The sequence below is a fragment of the Pipra filicauda genome, unplaced genomic scaffold, assembly GCF_003945595.2.
Source record: "Pipra filicauda isolate LSUMZ 115617 unplaced genomic scaffold, ASM394559v2 scaffold146_size1912638_pilon, whole genome shotgun sequence".
NCBI classification, from domain to species: Eukaryota; Metazoa; Chordata; class Aves; order Passeriformes; family Pipridae; genus Pipra; species Pipra filicauda.
Window position 1 is genome coordinate 221,745 of NW_024103951.1, and position 21,946 is coordinate 243,690.

At 49.7% G+C, this 21,946-nt stretch overlaps 1 protein-coding gene across 1 annotated transcript; it reads right to left on the minus strand.

Annotated features, from left to right (window-relative positions):
* Nucleotides 1-637: 637 nt before the first annotated feature.
* LOC113992213 (ovotransferrin) lies at nucleotides 638-21,449 on the minus strand. Its single transcript, XM_027729299.2, has 25 exons — nucleotides 21,115-21,449; nucleotides 18,892-19,055; nucleotides 18,586-18,694; nucleotides 17,117-17,308; nucleotides 16,788-16,923; nucleotides 16,455-16,510; nucleotides 15,251-15,420; nucleotides 14,938-15,124; nucleotides 13,847-14,001; nucleotides 13,637-13,730; nucleotides 13,152-13,184; nucleotides 12,347-12,505; nucleotides 11,081-11,225; nucleotides 10,560-10,624; nucleotides 10,248-10,432; nucleotides 9,317-9,503; nucleotides 8,863-8,896; nucleotides 8,223-8,236; nucleotides 6,469-6,693; nucleotides 6,244-6,338; nucleotides 5,409-5,486; nucleotides 4,238-4,320; nucleotides 3,580-3,716; nucleotides 2,691-2,745; nucleotides 638-1,616 (listed from the first exon to the last, which is right to left on the minus strand). Exons 1-25 carry the CDS (start codon nucleotides 21,155-21,157, stop codon nucleotides 1,406-1,408), a joined length of 3,012 nt encoding a protein of 1,003 aa, XP_027585100.2. The 5' UTR covers nucleotides 21,158-21,449; the 3' UTR covers nucleotides 638-1,405.
* Between the last annotated feature and the right edge of the window lie 497 nt (nucleotides 21,450-21,946).

Genomic DNA, 21,946 nt, shown 5'->3' on the forward strand with positions numbered 1-21,946 from the left:
TGAGGAGAAAAAAAACCCCAAGAACACAACATTCAGAGTTTCCAGTTCTGTCCTTCTCCCTCTCCTTCAGCCACTGGGGAAAAACAGCCCCGAATATTTGACAGGCAGGTCATGGAGTGAGGCCCAAAGAACACAGGGAGCTCTGCAACAGCTCCAGCACAGGAAGTTCTGGGACAGCTCCAGCTCAGCCACACAGTCCTGCAGGGAAAGTTGAGCCATCTCCACCCAGCTGTGAAGCCATGGGGTGCCACAGTCACCTCCATGGCACAGCAGTGGTGCTCTGTCACCTAAACCACCATGCCCTGCAGCTGGCTGGGCTTTTCCCGTGTGTGTCAGCTAAGTGTCTCCTTTTAACATTTTTCAGTCATTTTTTTGCTATGTGATTGTCAATTTATCAATGTATTTCCCAATTCTCTAACATTCAGACTAAGATGCAAACACACACCCAGAAACACCCAATCCCAAAGCCCTGTGTGTGCAGAAGAGGATGCTTTTTGACAACACAGACCTGGTCATGGAGGAGGAAGGTTGATCCCAAACATGCTGAGCAGGAGCAGAGCCCCATCCAATTGGATCTGACACCGCTGAGAAGGGCCAAGGCAAACACATAGACTAAAGCAAGACTTGAGAACAAACATTTAAGCAAAAAAAAAAAATTTATTTCAGGAATACTTTTAAAAAGAATAACTTAAAACCAATTGTGGCCTCATTGGTACCTTTCCATCCCCCTTACACAGAGGCTGGTGCTTGGCCTCTGCTTTTCAAGGAGATGCATCTTCACAAAAACAACCACCCAAAAAAACAACAATTTTTTGCCCAAAACCATGGGCACCATGGATTTGAAGCAGGCAGCCTTGGATCTTCAGCTAAAGGAGTTCAGAGCATGACAAACATGCTCTGACAAGACTCTGGCTGCAGGAAATAGAATATAATATCCTTGGTAAATATAACCCTCCCCACCTCCTGCATGGATAGTTGAAGAGCTACTGGGTTCCCGAGACTAGAAATGCAAGGATCAGCTTTGTTATGGGCACAGGGCTTTGGGAAGGCTGTTCCTGCTCTTCCCAACACTTGGTAATGCTACAGGGAGACAGGGAAAGAAAAGAACACAACAGATGAGCTGAGTGATGGAGGAAGCACCAAACTGGAGAGGAGGGGTCTGCAAAGGACAAAAAGAGTCTGCCAGGAGCCAGCCACTCCCTCAACTCTAAAACAAGAGAAAGTCACAAAAAAAAAGGGAAAAATATTCCTGCAGTAGGACACTGCAATGTGCAACGAAACACAATCTGGGAAAATCTCCCATAGTGCTCAATTCCAGCTTCAGGTCCTTCTTTCTACAGCTCCAGACTATCTTCTTCCCTTCAGTCCCCAAGTGTCCTGCCCCCCAAGCCCTGCCCTTCCCTGTTCAGGCGACCTTCAGTAGCCATTTCTCCAGGCCCTCCAAGTCAGCATCTCCCTCCTCCCCCTTGCTGCCCCGAGCACTGCACTCCACGAATTCCACCTTCATAGGCAGCTGGGAGAAGTCGAAGTCCTTGCCCTTCTTGCCCAGCTGGGCAGGACCCCCTGAGCTGTCCAGGCTGGTGGGGGCTGCAGAGCGGGTCACCCGTAAGGTATTGCTGCAGAGAGAGAGGGGAGAGGGTCAGGAACTGGGAACCAGGGGAATACTGTGGCTGCTGAGATGCTTGGGATGCAGCTCTGCCAGCAGGATGCAGCCACACCAAGGACAGAAGGCCCAGGGCTCTGCCCTGGGAGGCACAGGCAGGAGCTTTGGCCACTACTGGAAGTCACAACTGCAGAGGTTCAAGAGAGCAAGACAGGCAGGAGGGCACTGAAGGAGAGGTGCTTGAGCAGGTTTGGTTTTGCAATAAACAGCAGCACGAGTCAGGTGATGATGTCCTCAGCTCAATTTCCCCACTGATCACAGGAATTACACAAGATTTAGCCTACAGTCCTCAGGGTCTGTGCCAGTTTAACAGGTTAACTGGGAAGGGAGAGGCACCTATGGCATCAGGGATCAGCAGGATCCCTGACACAGCACCTGGGTGTGCCAATCTGGGGATTGAGAAGGGGATCGAGTGCCCCCACTGCTCCCATATATTCCTTATTCACAGAATGGAGCTAAATTAAAGGGGCAAAGGGAAATAACACACCCAGAGTTCAGGAATAAGTGAGCAGACACTTCCTTGGGTTTTCCACTCATACACATCCAAGTATGGCAGCTGCCAGGGAAGGATGGCAGCAATCTGCCAGCCTGCAGGAATAACAGTGGTACCAGGGCACATGTGACCTGCCTAGAAACCCAACATCTGCACACAGGCAGCTGGAAAATGCTCAACACCACAACCAAGCAATGCTTATTTCCCTGGAGAATGTGAATATGTGGCAACTAATTCCTGCCTTAAAAACAGGAAGGTCGGATATTCAGCCTGGGAGAGAAACCAGCACAAATATCCCTGCTGCCGTCTGCTGGCCAAAGGGGTTATTGGATCATGGAATCATTCAGGTTGGAAAAGCCCTCTAAGATCATCGAGCCCAACTGTAAACCCAGCACTGCTGAGCCCCCAGACAAAAGAGACTGCTTTTTTGCCAACTGAACTCAGACATGGCTCAAGGGAGCTCACCAAGCACTGAGGTAAGAGAAAAGACAAGAGGAGGAGCTCAGAGGGATCGAGATCCCATTCCATACTTACAGCTCTTTCTCCAGCTGCTGTTGAATAAGTTTTGCTGATTTTGCCATTGTGACATCTAGAGAGAGAAAAGAAAAGGAAATCAGCTCTTTGGCTTTCTGTCAGAATTCAGAATGCTGGCTCCCCCTCCTAAAGCAAGGCCAGCTCATGCTGTGCAGTCACCAGAGTTACTGGGACAAGGACAGCTGTGCCTGTGTGGGATAAGGGATGTTGGAGCTTTGGGATCTCAGACAATGGGAACAACAAACCAGCCTGATACAACACAGGGATTTAATTCCTTCTTGCTGGGCAGGGAGCTGCTTCAGAGGATGGGGTTTGATGCCCCAGCACTCCCCCCTGTCCTGGCACTACAGAGTTCCACACAGCGCCTTTCACACAGGGCATGTGGAGCCACGAAGGCCTCAGGCAGCTCCTGAATTAGTGCACAAAACAGCTACAAAACCCAGACCTGATACTGCCCAAAAATTTCAGATTGTTACAGGGGGATCCACACTTCCACTGTAAAAACTGTATGGATCTGAAAATCGAGTCCTTTTCAGTAACTGGGTGTTCCTGCTAGTCCAAAGGACTCTTGGCAGCTAAATGACTGGTTTCAACATTGAAGCTGCTGAGAGTGTAGGAATAGTTCATTATGCTCAAGCTGATCCTATTTCCTGCTGCCTGGAGACTGAGGAACAGCTCTGCTCAGGCAGAAAGCACCTGCCTTACTTAAGCCCACACGAAGAGCTATAGGTCTCTCAAGTGATGCTAAAAACGCTCCTGCTGAGTAGTCTGAGTTTAAATCTAAATTCCAGCCTTCACTTCACTGAAATCCCAGCTCCTACAGAGTTCAGCACCCATGGCATGAATCCCATTCCCTGCAGGGCTGGATGCCAGGCCCAGGCCAGGGCACCTTGCTTGTTGCAGGCGATGAGCAGCGCAGGCGCGTTCTTGAGGACGGTGCCATCGACCAGGACCTGGTACAGGAACTCTGCCACGTCCTTCACCTCCCGCTGGAAGGCCACGCTGTCCACCACAAACACGATGGCTCTGGGGAGAGAGGGAAGAAATGTGCTGGGGCTGCAGCTCTGTATCCATCTTCCCCTGCAAGAATTCCAGCCTGGGCTGATATATTTGTTTCCGTGTCTGACCTTGTCCAACCCAAGTGCAGGGCAGCAGCATTTCCTGGCTGAAACACACCCCATGTCCAGCCCCAGCAGGAATTCCTTCCTTCTCTGCCCCAGGAATATTCCACATCCCCCAACCCTCCCCACTGCAGCTGCATTGTCACCTGGTGCACTACAAGCACAGCAAAGCAAGGAATTCATGGTATGATTTTTGGGATTGTCCTGTGCAGGATCAGGAGCTGGACTCGACCCTTGTAAGGCCCTCCCAACTCAATATATTCCATAAAAGCAAAGCAAAAACTCCCCTCCATTACCCCACAGCAGAGCTCTGACTGTCAGGACACCACCAGCACAGCTCACAGCATTCCCAGCACCAGCACTTGGTTTATCCTTTTCCAAAACATCCCCTGCCCCCTGCTGCCCTGCCAATCTCCTCCCCGTTACCTGGCTGCAGCCTTGAACCTCTCCAAGAACTGGAGCCTCAAACTCTCATGGCCTGGAAGGTCGATCAAGGTCACACTGGTGCCCTGGGAACAGAAACAAGGTGTTACCCCCACTTGATCTCGGGGTGCCTGTGATCACGGACTGGGGAAAACCTGGATTTGCATCCTGCAAATATAGAATATAAACCCTCTGAACCAAGTTACCTACTCCCACACTGCAAGTCTCCCTAAGTACACCAAACTTCGCTGGGAATAACACAGAAGTGCCTTTGCAAGAGACTTCTTTTTTTCATCTGAAAGCTGCAAATGTTTCCCTTCCCACAGCCTGACAGCCAAAGCCAGGGCATGAAAGAGAAGGAATGGCCTAGCTAGGTCCACGTCACTGCTCTCCAGATAAGGCTCCTTGTTCTCCAGAGTGGAGGGAACACTACAGGAGACCTTCCTGCTCCTGGATTTTAATGGAAACCTTGTCTATCATTTAAAAAAAAAAGAAATGCCTTGCAGCATTCCACTACCTCTCCCCCTCCAAATGCTTGTCTGCTCAATCTTAGAGACACAAAAATGAAAAAAAAAAAAAAGCCCTTTACCAAGTTTTTAACCTTATTATCACCACTTAGTGAAGATTGACAAGAAGCCACACAAACACCCCCTACTTTCACGATTTCCCAGCAGTTAAGGTGCACCCAGCAAGAGAAAGAGACTTTTCCAGAATGAAAGAATTGCCGTAAGCTGAAAATAACCAGGTCTGTGGCAGTCTGGGACCTAAAAGCAACAAAATCCTTTCTGAGACCATATAAAGTGCAGCTGGAGACTCTGCTTAAGCCTGATGAAGCTTTTAATTTCAGGTTTTTGTCGGAGAACCAGAAATTACTACCAAGGAAATAAGGCAACCGTGACTGAACGATGCCCCTCACAAATCTCCCTCATGCTGCCCCCACAGCCGTGGTGTTCAGCCAGAAAGGTTTCACTGCTTGAGCAGCAAAGTAAAAAGAACCTGCCCTAAATCCCATCATTTCCCTACTTTCTTCATGTGCACTGCCTGGAAAAATCCTGCCCTGCACCCAAGGCAAACGGGGGACTGAGCAGCAGAAAAAGATCAACCCAGGTTTGGCACAGGGAACAGGAGAAGGCAGGAGCAGCCCCAGACAATTCCAGCCTTGCTGTGCACTCACCTTGTCCCGGCTGACCCGGTACGTGGCCGAGCTGTCGGTGATCGAGGTCTGGGTGTCCCGGTATCTGCCCGACAGCAGCTGTGGGGAACAGGTAGTTCTCACAAAAAGGAGCCTGAGAGGCTTAAAAAACACTCCAAGCAGTGTCCAGGCTTTGAATCACTGGCATCACCTTTAATCTGCTCAGAAACTGGGATGGTCTGTGAGGGGTAAAGGGCTCCAGAGATCCGATCTCAGTTTACATGCAGGAACTTACTGCAAGGGTCATTTTCCCCAGTTAATTAAAAACTGTGCTCCTTGCATTTTCAGTCTTTTCAGAATGTTCTGAGCGGGAAGGGACCCACAGGGACCATCCAGTCCAACTCCTGGCCCTGAACAGACACTCCAACAATCCCACCATGTCCCCGAGAGCGTTGTCCTTGAGCTCTGTCAGCCTTGGGGCCATGACCACTGTCCTGGGGAGGCTGTTCAGTGCCCAACCACCCTCTGGGGGAAGTCTTTCCCAGATACCCAACCTAAACCACCCCTGACACAGCTCCAGCTCTTTCCTCGGGTCCTGTCTCCGTTCACACCGAGCACAGATCGGAGCTGCCCCTCGGGGGGAAGCTGCAGACCTGGATGAGTTCAAGTACCCAAAAACCTTTTGCTGCGACAAATTCGAAACAAAAGACCATTTCTTTTGACACTCCCTGGTAGACAAAACCCGGTCTCCATCCCTCTTTACATCTCCAAAATCACCTTTTTAAAGGTCTCAGTAAGAGAATAAAACCCGAACTAAAGAGAGCGCCTTCCCCTCTGTACGAGAGATGCCGGAGCCGGGCACCCCCTCCCCGCTCACCCGCGCGAAGAGCAGCGTCTTCCCCGCGTCGCAGAGGCCCAGCAGCAGCACGGCCTTCCTGCTGCTCCTCCTGCCCTGCACGAACCGCCAGATCACTGCGGGAGAGAGGAGGCGCAGGAGGAGGATGAGAAGGGGACGCCCGAGCCCGCGTCCGCCGGCACCGGCGCCCCCTCAGCGAGCGCGGCAGGCCCTTGGGCGGGGGGAGAGAAGGTTCCCGCAACTCACGGAAGGTGACGGCGACGGCGATGAGCGCGATGAGCACAGAGAATACGGCAGGGCCGCTCAGCTCCCGCCGCAGCGCCGCCAGGTCCGGCTCCAGCCCGCCCGCCATGGCCGCACACGTGGCCGCCACAGCACTTCCGCTTCCGGCCCCGCCGCAGGGCGGGAAGGGTGGGCGCGGGGTCTCATGGGGGTTGTAGTTCCCCCGGGAGACCTGGGCGGACTGAGGCTCTCCGGGGGACCGGGAATGTTGAGCCCGGAAAAACACGGAATGATGGAATAGTTGGGGTGGGAAAAACCCTCCAAGGCCATTGAGTCCAACCGTTCCCCCAGCACTGCCAAGGCCACCGCTATCCCATGTCCCCAGGTGTCACATCCACATGGCTTTTAAATCCCTCCAGGGATGGGGACTCCATTGCTGCCCTGGGCAGCTGTGCCAGGGCTGGACAACCCTTTCCAGGAAGGAATCTTCCCTTATTTCCAGTCTAAACCTCCCGTGGCACAGCATGAGGCCGTTTCCCCTTGTCCTGTCCCTTGTTCCCTGGGAGCAGAGCCCGACCCCCCCCGGCTCCCCCCTTCTGTCAGGGAGTTGCAGAGCCAGAAGGTCCCCCCTGAGCCTCCTTTTCTCCAGCTGAGCCCCCCCAGCTCCCTCAGCCCCTCCTGCTGCTCCAGCCCCTTCCCCAGCTCCGTTCCCTTCCCTGCACACGCTCCAGCCCCTTGGCCTCCTGCCCACGCGGACACTCCTGGGCTCGTGTCCAGCTGCCGTCACCAGCACTCCCAGGGCCTTTCCCAGCTTTCCAGCCTTTCTACCCCAAACCTAGGCTGTTGTGACCCAAAAAGGTACAGCCCCATTTGAATCAGAGATCAGGAAGCAGAGCCAGGCTTTTCACGGTGGTGCAGGATGAAGAACAATGGGAATGTGTTGAAACTAGAGAGGTTCAGAGCGGGTGAGAGAGGAACCTCCTCCCATTGAGGGCTGCCAGGCAGCGGGACAGGCTGCCCAGGGAGGTCGTGGAGGTCAAGCCCTGAGCAACCTGGTTGACTCCTGTCTTTGAGCAGGAGATTGGACTGGAGAACCCCAGAGGTACCTTTCCACCGGAAGGATCCTCTAGTGAACTTCCTTTTATCCATGCCTTTTACTTATCGGACAAAGGATTACATTTGATACAGAACACAAATGATTTCCCTTCTCTTAGGGATATATTTCTAAGTTCAGCCATAGTGCGCTGTAGAAGCAACTTAGAGGCATTGATTCTCTTTCTTTCCTAGTTTTGAAGAACTGGTTAAAAGAGCCACCTGCCCAGTGTACTTCATCCTACATAAATGTGAGGGACTACATGTCATCCTTTCCCATCACACCCTACATTTCTGTCATCCAGGGGGATCTTCAGTCAGGCTGGTGGCCTTCTCGCCACACCTACCATATGCATCCAGAAATCATCAAAATATTCATTCCCTCGAGGCCAGGAGCTCTCAGCACCTCTGTGCCCTCAACAACTCCTCTGTGTCTGCCATGGCAACAGGGCTAGGATCTGCTGGATGACCCCAGACTGCTCCTCTGAAGCAGAGAGCCTCAGCAGACCTATTTATCTCACCTTTTTGTTTTCACCATGGATCAGACTCAGAGAAAACAAACCTACATGTTTGTTTTCAGGTCAGCAGCACATCTGACAGACTTCCAAAACACACACTTTTCTAAGTCCTAGATTTTTTTCCAGAAAGGAATCCTAAGCCTGGACTCTCCCTGTCAATAAGTTTACGTGTTTTAAGAGTCCTGCCAGGTGGAAGTGACTCAGCCAGCTGAGATATGAGACAGAGCAGTTCTATTCACACCTCCCATCTTACAACCACTGTATTACTTTGGTTTGGTTTTTTTTTTTTTCTCTTCTGCAGCCTTCAGCTTCCCTGACATAAACACTTTCCCTCTTCCTGTGTCCCAGCCACACTTGGGAACTGTCATCTGCTGGGGAGATAATGGGATAACCTGGGCAAAGAAAAAGCACAGAGAGTACAAAACACCTGTTAATTGGGCTCTAAGATGCATTGAATCCATTTTGCTTTAGCAAATGGTGAAAGAAGTTTCTCTAATGGGTAGCAATAGATGTAAGTGGCAATAACCACATTGGTATCTGTCCTACAGCAAGATATGCTGAGGAAGGAATGGGCTTAAGGACCATTTTGAAAAATATCAGGATGCCTGTTTAGATTAGAGATTTTATTTTTTGCTGTGATGGCAGCAGAGAACTGTAAAGTCTCAAGGAGCCACTTTCAGAGTGATGAGGGAGGGCAGAGAAAGCAGTGAAGGCAGAGAGCCGTCAGTGTTCAGTGCTGAGGGCACAAGGGGAGTCATAAATTGAGGTTTTCTCCCCCTCCAGCGAGGAATCCTTCCCAGCTCACTACTTGTCCTCAAGGAAGGTGCACACCTGGAGAAGATCTGGAAAAAGAAAGGACAGGGAGAAGTTCAGATCCTGCCTTTAAACACTCTGGTCCCAACAGTGATGCCAACAATGTCATCACTTGCAAAATCCATGGTGTGCCACAAAAAAAAGGGCAGTAACCACAGATCACTCTGGGCCCGCACTGATGGGTCCAGGTGTGTTCTTTGTGCCATTTCTCCAAGTGTGTATTTTCTAAGGGTGAGGGAAAATCTTTTATTCATGTTGCTGCCAAAGCAGCAGATTTTAAGTCTGTTCTCAGTTCACCCAAGGACCTTGGAGAAAAGTATAGTGGCATCCTTCTGAGTTATCCTCATTTTGCTTAAAAGGCATTAAATGGACAGCCCCAGAAGAAACTGTCCATGCCTGTGAGGTAAGAACTGCAATTCAGAGAATTCCCCTTGGGCTGTTCCAGTTACCTGATGGATTGCAGGTGTTGAGGCTGGCAAGTGAAGCGTAGTATTGATCTCCGAGGAATTCCTTGTACGTTATTCCATCGCGGAGCTTCACCAGGCACTTGGTCAAGTCTTTAAACAGGAGATCCTTGGTTTCATATGCAAACATGTTGAAATCCTTATTCTTGATTCCTTTTGCTCCAAACAGTCTCTGAAATAAAGGCACAATGAGAAGAGAAGTAGGAAGCTGGCAGGATTCAGCTCATGCAAGCTTAACTCTTGGTTCTGGTTCTTCACCATCATCCTGGGGAGCCCCAAGCCAGGCTCTAGAAATTTAGGAGTGAATTTTCTGTCCATGTGCTTAGAGGAGGGATCTGTCACGGGTGGGCACATTTTTCCCCCCGTTTTATCATGCAGAGCCCATCAGCAGGTGCTGCCTGGAGGTGTTGTGCCTTAGCCATGAGGTGGGAGCAAAAGGAACTGACTTCCCAAGGGCCTCTCAGCAGAGCCTGGATGGAGCAAATATTAACGTTTGCAGTGACAAACAGAGATGGTTTAACACACTTATGTTGGCTCCAGTGGCTGTAGGACTGTGTGTGTGCAGGGGGGCTGCTGTGGGGGCTGAGCCTGCCTCAGCTGTGGCAGAGACCGGGCACCCCAGAGGAGTTTCTGAGACACACCAGCAAGAGCAGAGCCCAGAAAGGAGGTGATAAATTCATGTCACATAAGTGTAGTGTGACAGCAGCAGCTACTACGATCCAGCTGTTCCCTGAAGTTGTATTTGCTAAGGTGGTAGAGGAGAAAGAATGGTTTGGGAGGGACGGAGGAAGGGCAAGGACAAGGGACAAGGCTGTCTCCCCATACCAGGTAAAATCTTCCACGTTACTCTGACCTGGGGAAAATCAGAGCCTAAGGGCAACCCCAGGGCATTTCTCCCACTCTCAGCACTACAAACCTCTTGTCTCTCCAGCATCTCACGGACTTGTTTTGCTTTCTCAGGACGTGTCACCACGGCGTGTGTGGGAACTTTGGCCAGGTTGCACCTCCTGTAGTCCATGACATTTGCCCGTTGCCCATCAGTGCACAGCAACTCAAATTGGTCCATTTTCAGATCTTTGGCCCAGCTTTCTTTACTTTTGCCTTTACAGAGAAGGGGTTTGGAGATTCAGAAGTCTTGTGTAGCAGGAGAACATCAGCCTCACAACATCTGAGTAATAAGGCAGAAGGGGAAGGCAGCCCTGACACGAGCTGTGCAATAACCACGTACCATCAGTGTTCTCCTCGACGATGGAATGCTTAATAAAGGCCACATCCCCCTGCTCCACCAGACACCTGGGAAGTAGAAAGAGGTCAGTGATGTGTGTGCTTGAATCCTGGCCCTTTCCTACAGATTTCATTTACACCTGTGTCTTATTTTGTACAATTAATCTCTGAGGACAGCCAGGTCTAGGAGTCCTGCCATGAATATCTTAAAGGTATCTGAAACACTTTGCACTCCTCATCTGTATTAAAAGTGGAGCATTGCTGCCACTGTAGAAGGTCTTGTGTCTCTCCTGGTTTGCCTGGGGCATCAGGACATCAGTTTTACAGAATTCACGGATTTTGCATCATTTTTCAGGAAGCAAAGACAAAACATGTCACATATGTATAATATTACAGACATTGTGGTGGAACAGAGAAAAAGAGGAGGTCAGCAAATTAGTGTCAACATGAGCCTGTGCTCCAGCTGTGATCCACCCATAACCCCTGGGATTAGCCAGAGGCAGCCCGAGTGTTCCCAGCACTCACCGCAAAGCTCCAGTGTATCCATAGTACTGCTCGTGGCTGCTGGCGACGCACTTCTCCGGAGGGACCCCCCCAGAGCCCTTGCAGAGCTGGCAGAGGCGGGAGGTGGGAGGAGATCCAGGAGCACAGCCCTGGCTGAAGTATTCATCTGAAGGGAGGAATAGGAAAAACTCACTTTTCCTCTCCTGGAAAGTTAGTTTTTGTTTTAATAACCTGAGTTGAATGCCCTGACTTTGTGTTACTGGTCAACGGGGAGATGGAAATCACGTGCATCTGGTTTTCACTGTGAAACTTGTGTCTTGTTATTATTGATAATTATTGTTATTGTTGCCCAGAGCAGCTGTGGCTGCCCCATTCCTGGAAGTGTCCAAGGCCAGGTTGGACGAGGCTTGGAGCAACCTGGGCTCATGGAAGGTGTCCCTGCCCATGGCAGGGGGTGGGACTGGATGTGCTTTAAGGTCTCTTCCAACTCAAATCATTCTGTGATTCTGTGATTCTACAAGGAAGCAGGGCCTAAGGCTTAAGTGCAATAGGCACTATCTTGGTGTAAAAAGAAGAATGTTTTTCCTGCAAACCTTTCCCAGCTCACACAGAGCCAGCCTGAGCCTGCACGGCCTTTACGGGTTGGCAGAGCTGCACTTGGCAGCAATGCCAGAGCTCTGGGGGGAGAAGGGACAGTGAGAAAGCAGGCAGAAGGATGGAGAGGCTGAGAATAAAACTTACTCACACTAATACCTTTTTTTTTGGTTAGAGATTTCTGTCTAATAATTGTGTTTACTTTGCCTTGGTTGATAACATTTCCAAATTATTTTTGTTGGACCACAATTCTCAATGAATTCTCAGGCAGTCGGATCAGTCCCTTTCAGTTTCTTGAATGAAATCAGCCTCTGTCCCCTGTTCTCAGCCCTCCCCCTCCCTCCTGAGTTTCATCCTTTAGCCCCACTCCACACCCTGCACAAGCACCAGGGCAGCCCATATTCCATTTTTGGGAATACCTCTTGGTTGAGCTGCTGCAAAGGGAAGGGGAGATATGTGAATAGAAAGCAAAGCCCCCCAAGGCACCTGATGTGCTGTATCTTAATCTGAAGCAGCCACCAAGAGCCTAAAATTTTGCTCAGTGAAGCCTTAAATAACAGAGCCTTTCCCATTTCCCACCTCCAAGCGGGAATCTTTGAGGCACGAGAAACTTTGAAGACCACATGAAGGAAGGGAAAACATTTTTGTGAGCAGATTCCCAGCTGGAAAAAACAGGTGCCAAACTGGACTCACCGAAGTTGCAGTTCCCTGTCCTGTTGTGAATCAGGCCCATGGGGATGTTCCAGCCGGCAGTTCTCCCCACGGCGGTGTGGCACGACTTCTTACCCTGCAGGTTGTTCCATGTGATATCTCTGTCAGATTTCTTCACAACAGCCACAGCAAAGTAGGTTGCTTTCAGAGAATAAAATAGAGGAGAATTAATGCCTGACCCGAGGATCCCACCGTAATCCCTAAGGAGGCCAACGGCTTCTCTTGGGAATGGGCATATATGAACAGTAAACAGAAATACTTTGCACTTATAAATTGTTGGCCGGGCAGCAAAAATGGAAGTGTTTGTAGATGTGATGCATCTACTTCCACCATGCTTCTGGAAAATTATTATCCCTGACATTTCCCTGCCTACCCTGACACTTGAGTATGTGAGAAGGCTGCAGCAAGACATAAATGAGGATTTCTTATCCCCTCTTGATTTCTTATTCTCTCTTTAGCAAAGGACAAAAACCTTCCCTCCTCTCCCCCTTCCCATTCCCAGAAAGAACAATTCCCTAATGCTACAGTCCAGGCCCTCTTTCCCTGTTCAAGCCCTGATGCTGTTGTGATGTGACCACACAAATCTCTGCTGTTACTTTTTGCTTTGCCTTGGTATCTCCTTGCAGACCCAGACTGTTAAACCTGACTCCCAAAATTTTAATATCTACATTGGACACCGTGGCTCTTTGTGTGGAGACAGGCCATTTGTTCTCCACTCATGCCTGCATATATTTTACTGCTTATATCCTTCAGGACTGTTTTCTGTCCCTCTGTTGGTAGCAATTACCTGGTTCTTCTTCCGATTCACTGCAGTGGTTCTCTGTGGGAGAGGAAAAGAAGAAGATACTGAGCAGAAGAGAACTCAAACCCAAAAAAAGGATCAAGCTCACTAATTTCTGGAGAAACTTCATTCTAGAAGTGACTCTTTCAGGAACGCCTTGTGCATCAAAAGAACAAAGCACAGCCTCCAGCTGCTCCTCTGAGCTAAAACAACTGGTTTTACTGAGACCAGTGCTAAAGGGTAGGGGCAGGATGTGAACAGAACTAAAACAAAGAAGAGAGGAGTTGGAGGTTGCCATGTTCTCAACTATCCATGCCTGCTCTCCTCCCACCTCATGGAAAGACGAGATGAGTGCTGAGCAGAGTTGCCTCATGTATTTTCTGCAGGACAGCACTGAATCTGCGTTCTAGACTCCAGAATAAACCCAGCGCTTTGGCACCAGCCCATTCCCCACCACCTGAGCTCTGAGGGACAGAAGGGGCTGTGCTTACCCTCATAGCTCTCTGCCACCACTGGCACCAAGCCACACATGCCGGCAGTGTAGACAAAGCCTCCGTCCAGGCTGATGGCATCTGCTTCACCTTTCTGCAACAGTAATGGAACACTGTGTGTCCCCAGGCCAGGGCTTTTTGGAGATCAGATTGTAAAAGAAGCAGCTGGAGAGTTCACAGTGAGAAGAAAAGGGGGAAAAAAAACCATACCATGATCTTCATGATGCATTCCTTGGTGTCTTCTGCCACGATGCACTCCACCTCCCCATTGCTCATCACGCTCCAGACGTCACACTTCTTCTTCTCATCCCTGCCTATCGCACACCACTGGGTCTTGTTCCCTCTGCGGCTGGGGGTCAGGCGGTCTGGAAAGCCAGGGGAAAACCAGGATAAGCCCAGAGCCCTATGGAGCAAATGGGCCACTTCCCGGGTGGGAAGTCCGTGGGACTCGGCCATGAAACTGCCTGTACACACCGACCTGCTGCTGCTCGGGGCAAGATGTTCCTGTCTAATGAGCTGGCACAAGGAGAAAGGGTGATTTGTAAGCTGAAGGATGCTCAAAAACCAACTTACAGATCTGAAAGGCGAATTTCTGCATAACACAGGCCACTCAGGCAGATTTCTGTTAGCTAAAACAGGATGACCACTAAACCCCCATGTGTTAATAATACTTGGTGTTGCTGCCTATAATATATCTCACATTTCTCCACTCCTCACAGCCCAGACAACCATGAGACTAAGACCAGACTGAGCTGGGTAATTACAACCTAGCTATGCTTCTGTGAAACAGCATTTGAATAATCTGATGTTACGTGAAGTCCATAAATGCCACTTCACAGAAGTGAGGTACTTTAAATTGTACTATTCATTCTAAGTGAGTTTCGGAGATACACTTGTGGGGTGTTTGACTTTCAGAAAGCCATCAGTAAATGCTTGATGAGTCTAGCTGTTTCCCTCAAGTGTCCAGTGCTGGACCTGGTGTTCCAGGTTCTTCCCTCTTTTTGCATCCAGCAATGGCTTTTCTGAGAAGCAGTTTTGACCGTGCCCAATCTCTCATAACTTGTATGGAGTGTGTGCAAATTTTCTGTCTTTGTCACAGTGGTGATGATGTTATTTTGGGTTTGGACTCAACAAATTCCTTTTGTAAGTGACGTTTGTGAAGATTATGTGATTACATGGGAAATATTTTGCAGATGATAAATCTGTGTCTGAAAAAATCGTGTTCCTTTTGCCCAGACATATTTGCCAATGCCAACACTTCCACACACTGACAGGACTTTGGTGTTTCATGCCCTGCCTACCTTTCTGAAGGCTCTGGATGGCACCATAATAGTCAAAGCCCAGGTAGAGCTGGGTATCCATCAGTGATGGGATTCGCTTCAGCTGAACTGCAGAATCTTTGAAAAGCAAGTCTTTGAGGGCTGGGTCCTTCTTGCCAGGTGGCCCAAAGAGGTGGAAGGTGCTGGTTGTGCCCACGCCAAATTTTTCCTGCCACAGGGGAAAAATAATCAGCATATGACCATAACCAAAACTCTTGGAAAGCTGGAGAGAGCAACCAAAGCCAGAGGAGAGAAAAGGGGATGCTGTGGGAAGGAAAGGAGAGAACAATGATACCTGTGCTTTGGAGAGGAAGTTCCAGATGTCATTGACCTTGTTGTCATCTCGAGCCATCACGGCGTGGGCAGGAACCCTGGCCCAGTGACAGGCTTTGTAGTTGTCCACGGGCTGGCGGGTGCCATCCAGACACAGAAGCTCGTACTCCTCCTTCTCATTCGGGGCATTTTCTGGAGGAAGGGAGGAACCATGAGTTGCATCACCATGAAAATAGACCAAAAAATCCCGTCTAGGGAAGCTTTGTAATTAATTTGTTTCTGCTGGAGCTCAGGGTAGAATTCTTTGCAGGAGACAGGTTGCAATGGGACTGGGGTCACGGTGGTTGTACAAAAGCAATGCCTGAGGAGGAGAGATCGTCTCTGCCTCTGTCATGACTAATCCAACAGTAAGAGGATTTATGTGCAAATGGATACAAATAGGTTTACAAACAGCATACAAATGGATTGAACAGGTCAGGAGCTGCACCTGGTCTGTGAAGGCCATTAGGTAACTAAGGTCGAGGCTGAAGAAAAAGCCCAGGACTGAGGTTACAAGAGAATTCAGGTGGGAAGGGACCTCTGGTCCAAGCTCCTACTCAAGGCAGGGGCAGACCAGGTTGCTCCAGATGGATCTTGAAACCCTTCAAGGATGGAGAATGCACAGCTGTCCTGGGAAAACTGTCCCATTATTTTCTTGTCCTCAAGGGGAAAAAAATTCCCCTTGTATCTGGTCCCCAGGCTGACCAAGTTCCCCCCACAGAGCATCTCCTTGCAGGACAGTTGTCCCTGTCCCATGACAGCCTTGGTGACCCTCCACTGAGCTCACTGCAGGTCCTGGACATGCAAGGCCATCCTCCATCTCTAAGATGTACAGAGTCAGTGAACTCTGGCTGTGGGTGAATTCCCTCCAAAATCCCTCCCAGAGGGATGGGTGACCTGCTCAATTGCTCACATTACAGCTGGCTCTGAGATACGGCACTAAACAGGTTTTCCATATACAAAGAAGAACCTCAGAGAAGAAAAAGTGGACCTGCCATAATCCTGCTTCTCAATAACAAGGATGGCTTACTCCAGAATGCACAAAACATGTTTCAAGAGATGAAAGAAGAGGTTTTGGGCCAACATGGGGAGGAATGAAAGCTGCACAGTGTAGGCGAATTGCAGGATGGAGTGGCAGCGAGATATTGGACTAGAAAGAGGAGAAACAAGAGATCTTGCAGGCTTACCTTGAACAGTTGTGTGTTTCACAAAAGCCACATCTCCTTTTCCTTCTTTCAGACAGCTGCAGGGGGGAGGAACAGAAGAGAAGTTAGAAAAATAGACACTGTGGCTCTCTATCTCCTGTTTCAGCAAATTATTTTTGGCACAAACTGCAGCCATAGAGAAGTGGTTTTCCCAAAAAAAAAAAGCTATGCTGGCAGGGAAGAAATGATGATGGCAGAGAAGTAATTCAGTCCTCTCAGGACCCCTGAATACAGCACGGCCCTCCCTGGTTTAATGAAAACTTCCATGCATCAGAGCTAGAATATTTCCCCAAAGGACAAATAACTCTCACTCACTGAAAAGCTCCAGAATATCCAGAATAAGGTCCCGTGCGGGACATTTTGGTTTTGGAGTCCCCCTTGCACTGACGGTACAGTTTGGGTTCAGTGGTGGCACCGGGGACGCAGCTGGCAGAGAAAAAATTGGCCACGGCTGTGGGTGAGAAACGAGCAATAGTGAGTCAGAAATTCACTTTTAGAAGGATGGGAAGGGAGGGGATGCACAAGGAATGCCAGTGCCCTGTGAGCCACCTCTGGACCCCCCCCCGAACATTGGGCAACATCTCTTTCATTGTACCACCACCCCTGGCTTGACTCCCACCGTCGATCCGCCCCTGCCACCTCACCTTGCTCAATGGAGCCCGAGTCTTTGCCATCCCACTCGATGTCTCCCCGGTGGATGAGGATCCCAATCGGGATGTTCCAGCCAGCAGACCTGCCCAGGCCTGTGTGGCAGGAGGTCTTTCCCCTCAGTTCATTTATTGTAAAGTCTGTTCCCTTCTTCACGACAGCCACAGCATAGTAGCTGGTGGTGGAGCCTGCAGTGCAGGAAAAAGCAATAAAGCAATGAGAAAACAGGACTTGGGGACATTTCAAATCCTACTAAACCCCCTATTTCAGGGAACAAAGTGCTGCACTTCCATATAACTAGGAATTTGTTTGAATGCTTATGGTTTTCTCATTTTCTTAGGGATGAGCTACACTGCCAATATTGAACCAGTGCTGTGCATTTCAACTAATAAAAAGTGAGCTGAAAACACTATCACACTCAAAGTGCCTTGCCACAGGACAGACATCAGATGAGCCATAGTTTTGTAAGGAGCTTCAACAAGTCTTTTTGGCAAATCTCCCCTGGCAAGTCTCTTCTCAAATGCTGTTGCCCACTGAAGCATATATGCACTGAAGCATACTTTGTGAGACTGAAAGTCCAATTTTAATCTTTAAAATTATACCTAGTCCATGGATACAGTGACTGAGTTTTAGGGGTGGTAGAGACCTCAGCCTTCCATTTAATATCTCTTTTTCTTAGCTCCCGTGTTGAGAACTACTCTGCCATTTTGCTTTGATCCTGCACATTGTGTACAAACAGGCTGAACTCCAGGGCAGAGGTCAAAAGAGATTGGGAGCTTTGGATGTGGTGAGGAAATAGCATCTGTTTGGTTCCCAGGAGAAAGATGGGAGAGATGAAGGATTGTACAGCGAATGAATAGGGATGGAGACATGGATCTAACTCCTATCAGAAGGGATGGTGCAGAGCACTTTTTATACTTCTCTTTTTTTTTTCCTGGGTATTGCTCGCACTTCTTGCCTCAGTGATCTCAACTGGGTGTTCCTCCCCAACCACTTATAATGCTGTTGCCTCTTCAATGATTTTTTTTTGTCTTGCTCACTGCACAGGGGGGTACACAGTTGATCTGTGCCATCTAGCTCCGTGTTTTACCCTCACAGTTCAAGGCCACTGAAAGCAGAAGATCTCTGGGACCAGCACAATTTTAATGCCACGCTTCAGAAGGACCATGATTTCTGCTCATGGTGCTCTCCATCCCGTCATGGGATCAGAGACTTTCACTGCAGCAAACAACAGAAATGGGTCACTGGCTCTGCCCCTTTCCACTGCAGTGACACTGTGGCCGTGGGTGATGATTCACATTTTACTGAACTGCCCCCTACCCCTTCCCCTCTGAGATCTGTAGTCCAGGGGCAATATTTTGGACCCTCAACCGAAATAATATGGGAACTCTGCATGGAAAGGATGGCCTTTGCATTCTCAGTTTGTTACCACCACTTGGCTTAAAAACACTGCATGAAAATGTACCTTCGCTGTGTTCGTAGACTTCAGCAGCAATGGGCTTCAGCTTGTAGGGGGCAAGGCCTGCCTCAAAAACTTGACCTCCATCCAAGCTAATGGCATCTGCTTCATTATTCTAAACAACAAAGAGATTTCATCAATTAACTAAGAGCAGGAAAAACTCTTCCCAGAGTCTCTCCTGGATCCTTGTGGATGACTCCTTCTCTACAGGGGGGTCACAGGTAGCAACCAGTGACTGAAAGAAAACTCCATCTCCGGGTGCAGTAGGCTGCTGAAACATCCTCAGTGCCCAGGTATTTGCAGCCCACTCACCGAGATGGCTTTTATGCAGTCAAGGTACGTTGCTTTCTGCAGGCAACTCAATGCAAAGTTGTCTTGTTGCATGTGGTCCCTCAGGACATTGCATTTGTTCTCTTCTGCTGAGGATATTGTGCACCACTTGATGTTTGTCTTTGGGGGCGCAGCAGAACAGAAAGCTATAGAAAGAACCAGAAATAAGTAGTCTGAGAGGGGTGGACAGGCATTGATCAGAGAGAAACAGCATCTTTGCAAATAAAAGGTCTCTGGTTCCCTGCTGTCACGGCCTTGGGTGACGGCGAGGTGCAGGATCTCCCTTGCACACCTCCTAAGCCATGCAGGAAGGTCCTTTCTTTCTTGCACCATCAGAAACGTCTGAGAGGATCATTCCTGTCCCTGGACAATCATGATTCAAGCAGCCTGGGCTTACAGCAACATCCACAGGATGAGAACAAATCCACACGCTTCAATAGAAGAAATTAAGCTCAAGCTTTTGCAAAAATGGAGAGCAAAGGCAGACACCGAAGCAGGGCCTTTGCAAATAACCCCAGAGGGAGAGCAGCTCTGACCTGGCCAGGCTGTGTGCAGAACTCTGCTACTTTCACCCCCTTGGCAGCTGGATGATCTGATATATTTAACTGTCTCTTTATATCTCACCTCCCCCACTACACCCACAAACAGAGATGCCACAGCACCACCATAGCCCTTCTACGAGTCCCCCAAGCAGTAAATGCAGCTGTGTGGCTGTTCTGGGAGAGCAGAGCACAGCAAAGACCTCAGGTGGACACAGACTCACACCTTCTCCAGCAACCTGAACCCCAGAAATGCTGGAAACTTGCAGTTCAAGGATGTGGCCAGCTTGTGCTGACCCTTAACTTTGCCCCTTCCCAGCAGGGCTGTGCAGACCAAGAGGTCGCTTGCACAGCGCGCTCCCTCCAAACCCCCGATGGCATATTTCATTCAAACATCTCAGATTAACGTGTGCCCTTTCCCTTTTCTCTTTCACCTCTGAAATTTCTTCTCTGTACTTGAGCCATAACCCCGCCAGCAAACCTACTTTTTGAGCCATAACCTTACCAGCAGATGCCTCCCCTCCTCCCAGTGGAGGTGCTGAATTCGGTCAACAATCTTTAACCTTAATTTCTGCTGCCATCAGTTATGTTTTTCAAGTCTTGGCTATGGTCACCTTGTTCTAATGCTGGCAACCACCCTGTCCAGGGTAGAGGCTGGATGGGGACCTCCTGAGGGAGTCAGCCCGGCTGCATTGGTGACATTGGGAGGGTAATGGGACCTGAGTGCCTTGGCCACTCTTGCAGGGCTTCTGGGAAACCTCTTGGCTCCTTCCATTCAGGGGAGAAAGAGAAGCCATAAAAAACAACCTTGTGTGCTAATACTCAGAAAAGGTGCTCAAGGACTTTCCAATGCCAGTGACACAGGCAGCAATTCCCACCAGAAGACATTGACCCCCACCACACTTTATAGGGGGTCAGAAGAGACCTGCTACCTACTCCCAGCAGGGCATCTCTCTTTCCCTTTCCATGTCAGGTGTAGACAGCAGCTACCTGCCCATGCCTGCCAGAGCTGTGAGCAGAAAGAGAGGAAAGAATCACTCCAAGCAGTGTCATCCCTGCAGCAGCACAATTTTGGCATAAAACACACAGGAACCCAAGAAAAGTGCAGCTGCAGCAGCAGGACAGAGCCCTGCAGGAGCAGAGGGGGAAGCACAGGGACTCTTTCATTATTTAACCTCAATTTTAGTGTCACTATCTTCAGGTTTAACCCAGCACATGTGGGTTAAAATGTACCAGCCAGTCTTGCAGTAGTCTCTCCCCCCGTGGCTGAGCCCATGCTCCTCTCCCGGCACAACTGTTGGCTGGAGGATGATTTTTCCCTTCACCCTGTGACAGCAGGAGTGCGGAGCCTCTCCTGAGGAGTCCCCTCCGTGGTGATGGGTGCCGATCATCCCTTCTCCCTGCCTGGTAGCTCGCTGTGGGGAGCTGCAGCCCTCCCCCCAGCCCCCACGGGCTGCCCAAGGAGAAAGCTGCTATCACTAACACTCAAAATAATCAAAATACATCCTCGTTGACAGATCCACAGCAGCCAAAGCCAACACCACTTTATGTCCTGGCTTTTACTTAACAGCTGCCTGGGTCTGAAGAAGCCTTGTCTAGGGGGAAGCCCGGGTCCACAATGGTTTTGACTTCCTTTCCCCAAGCACTGCTTTCGGCAGACACTTACCCACTATCCCGAAGGACAGCACAGTGGAGAGTAGGAGTTTCATACTTGAGCAGGGAGTCGGGTGCCGAGGAGGGGCAGCAGCAGCCTTGGTCACAGACTGTCCCCTCCAAGTCTGTGATGGCTCTGGAACTGCTTTCTCTCTCTTTTATAGAGGAACAGCCTTGGCTGTGTTTGCATAAGCAATGACCTAACACTGTTTGTCCTTCCTTGTTTCTCAATAGCTCTTAAATCGCCCCCCTCCCTAGATCAGCCCATTTTTAGGAAGCCTTTCACTTTGGCACTGAACCCTTCCGCTGGCAGGAGTCAGAGGCAAAGTGCTTTGAATTTTACAAGGGGCTTCGGATGGAAAATTCCCAAGATGTGACATTTGAATTCCCCTCAGGGCTGAAACACCACAGGAGGGGCTATTTTCTTTGTGTTGCCCACCCCCTGCCTTGTCCAGAACTAATCTCAGAAAGTCCCTGTTGGATCCAGCCCTGGGGTTTGTGTGTTTGCCAGTAACTGCTGCTGTGGTGTCCACGGCCCTTTGGCTCAAAGCATCGAGTGCCTGCCTGTTCCCTTGCACGCTCTTGGCAATGGCAGAGGGGTTGAAAGGCAGTAAATGATTCCTACACATGATCTGGCTCCTTGCACAGGCAAAGAAAGCCAACAGCAGTGACCAGACAGCTCGATAAGTGCCCTGCAGCCAGAACAAAGTGTCACACTGCACCTTGATAAGTTTTTGGGATGAACCTGGGAAGAAATGCTGAGATTAGCAGTCACCCTCCTCCCCTTTCCTCTGCAAACTCTCTCCATCCAATTGTGTCGCTCCTGACCTATTCCCCTGCAGCCA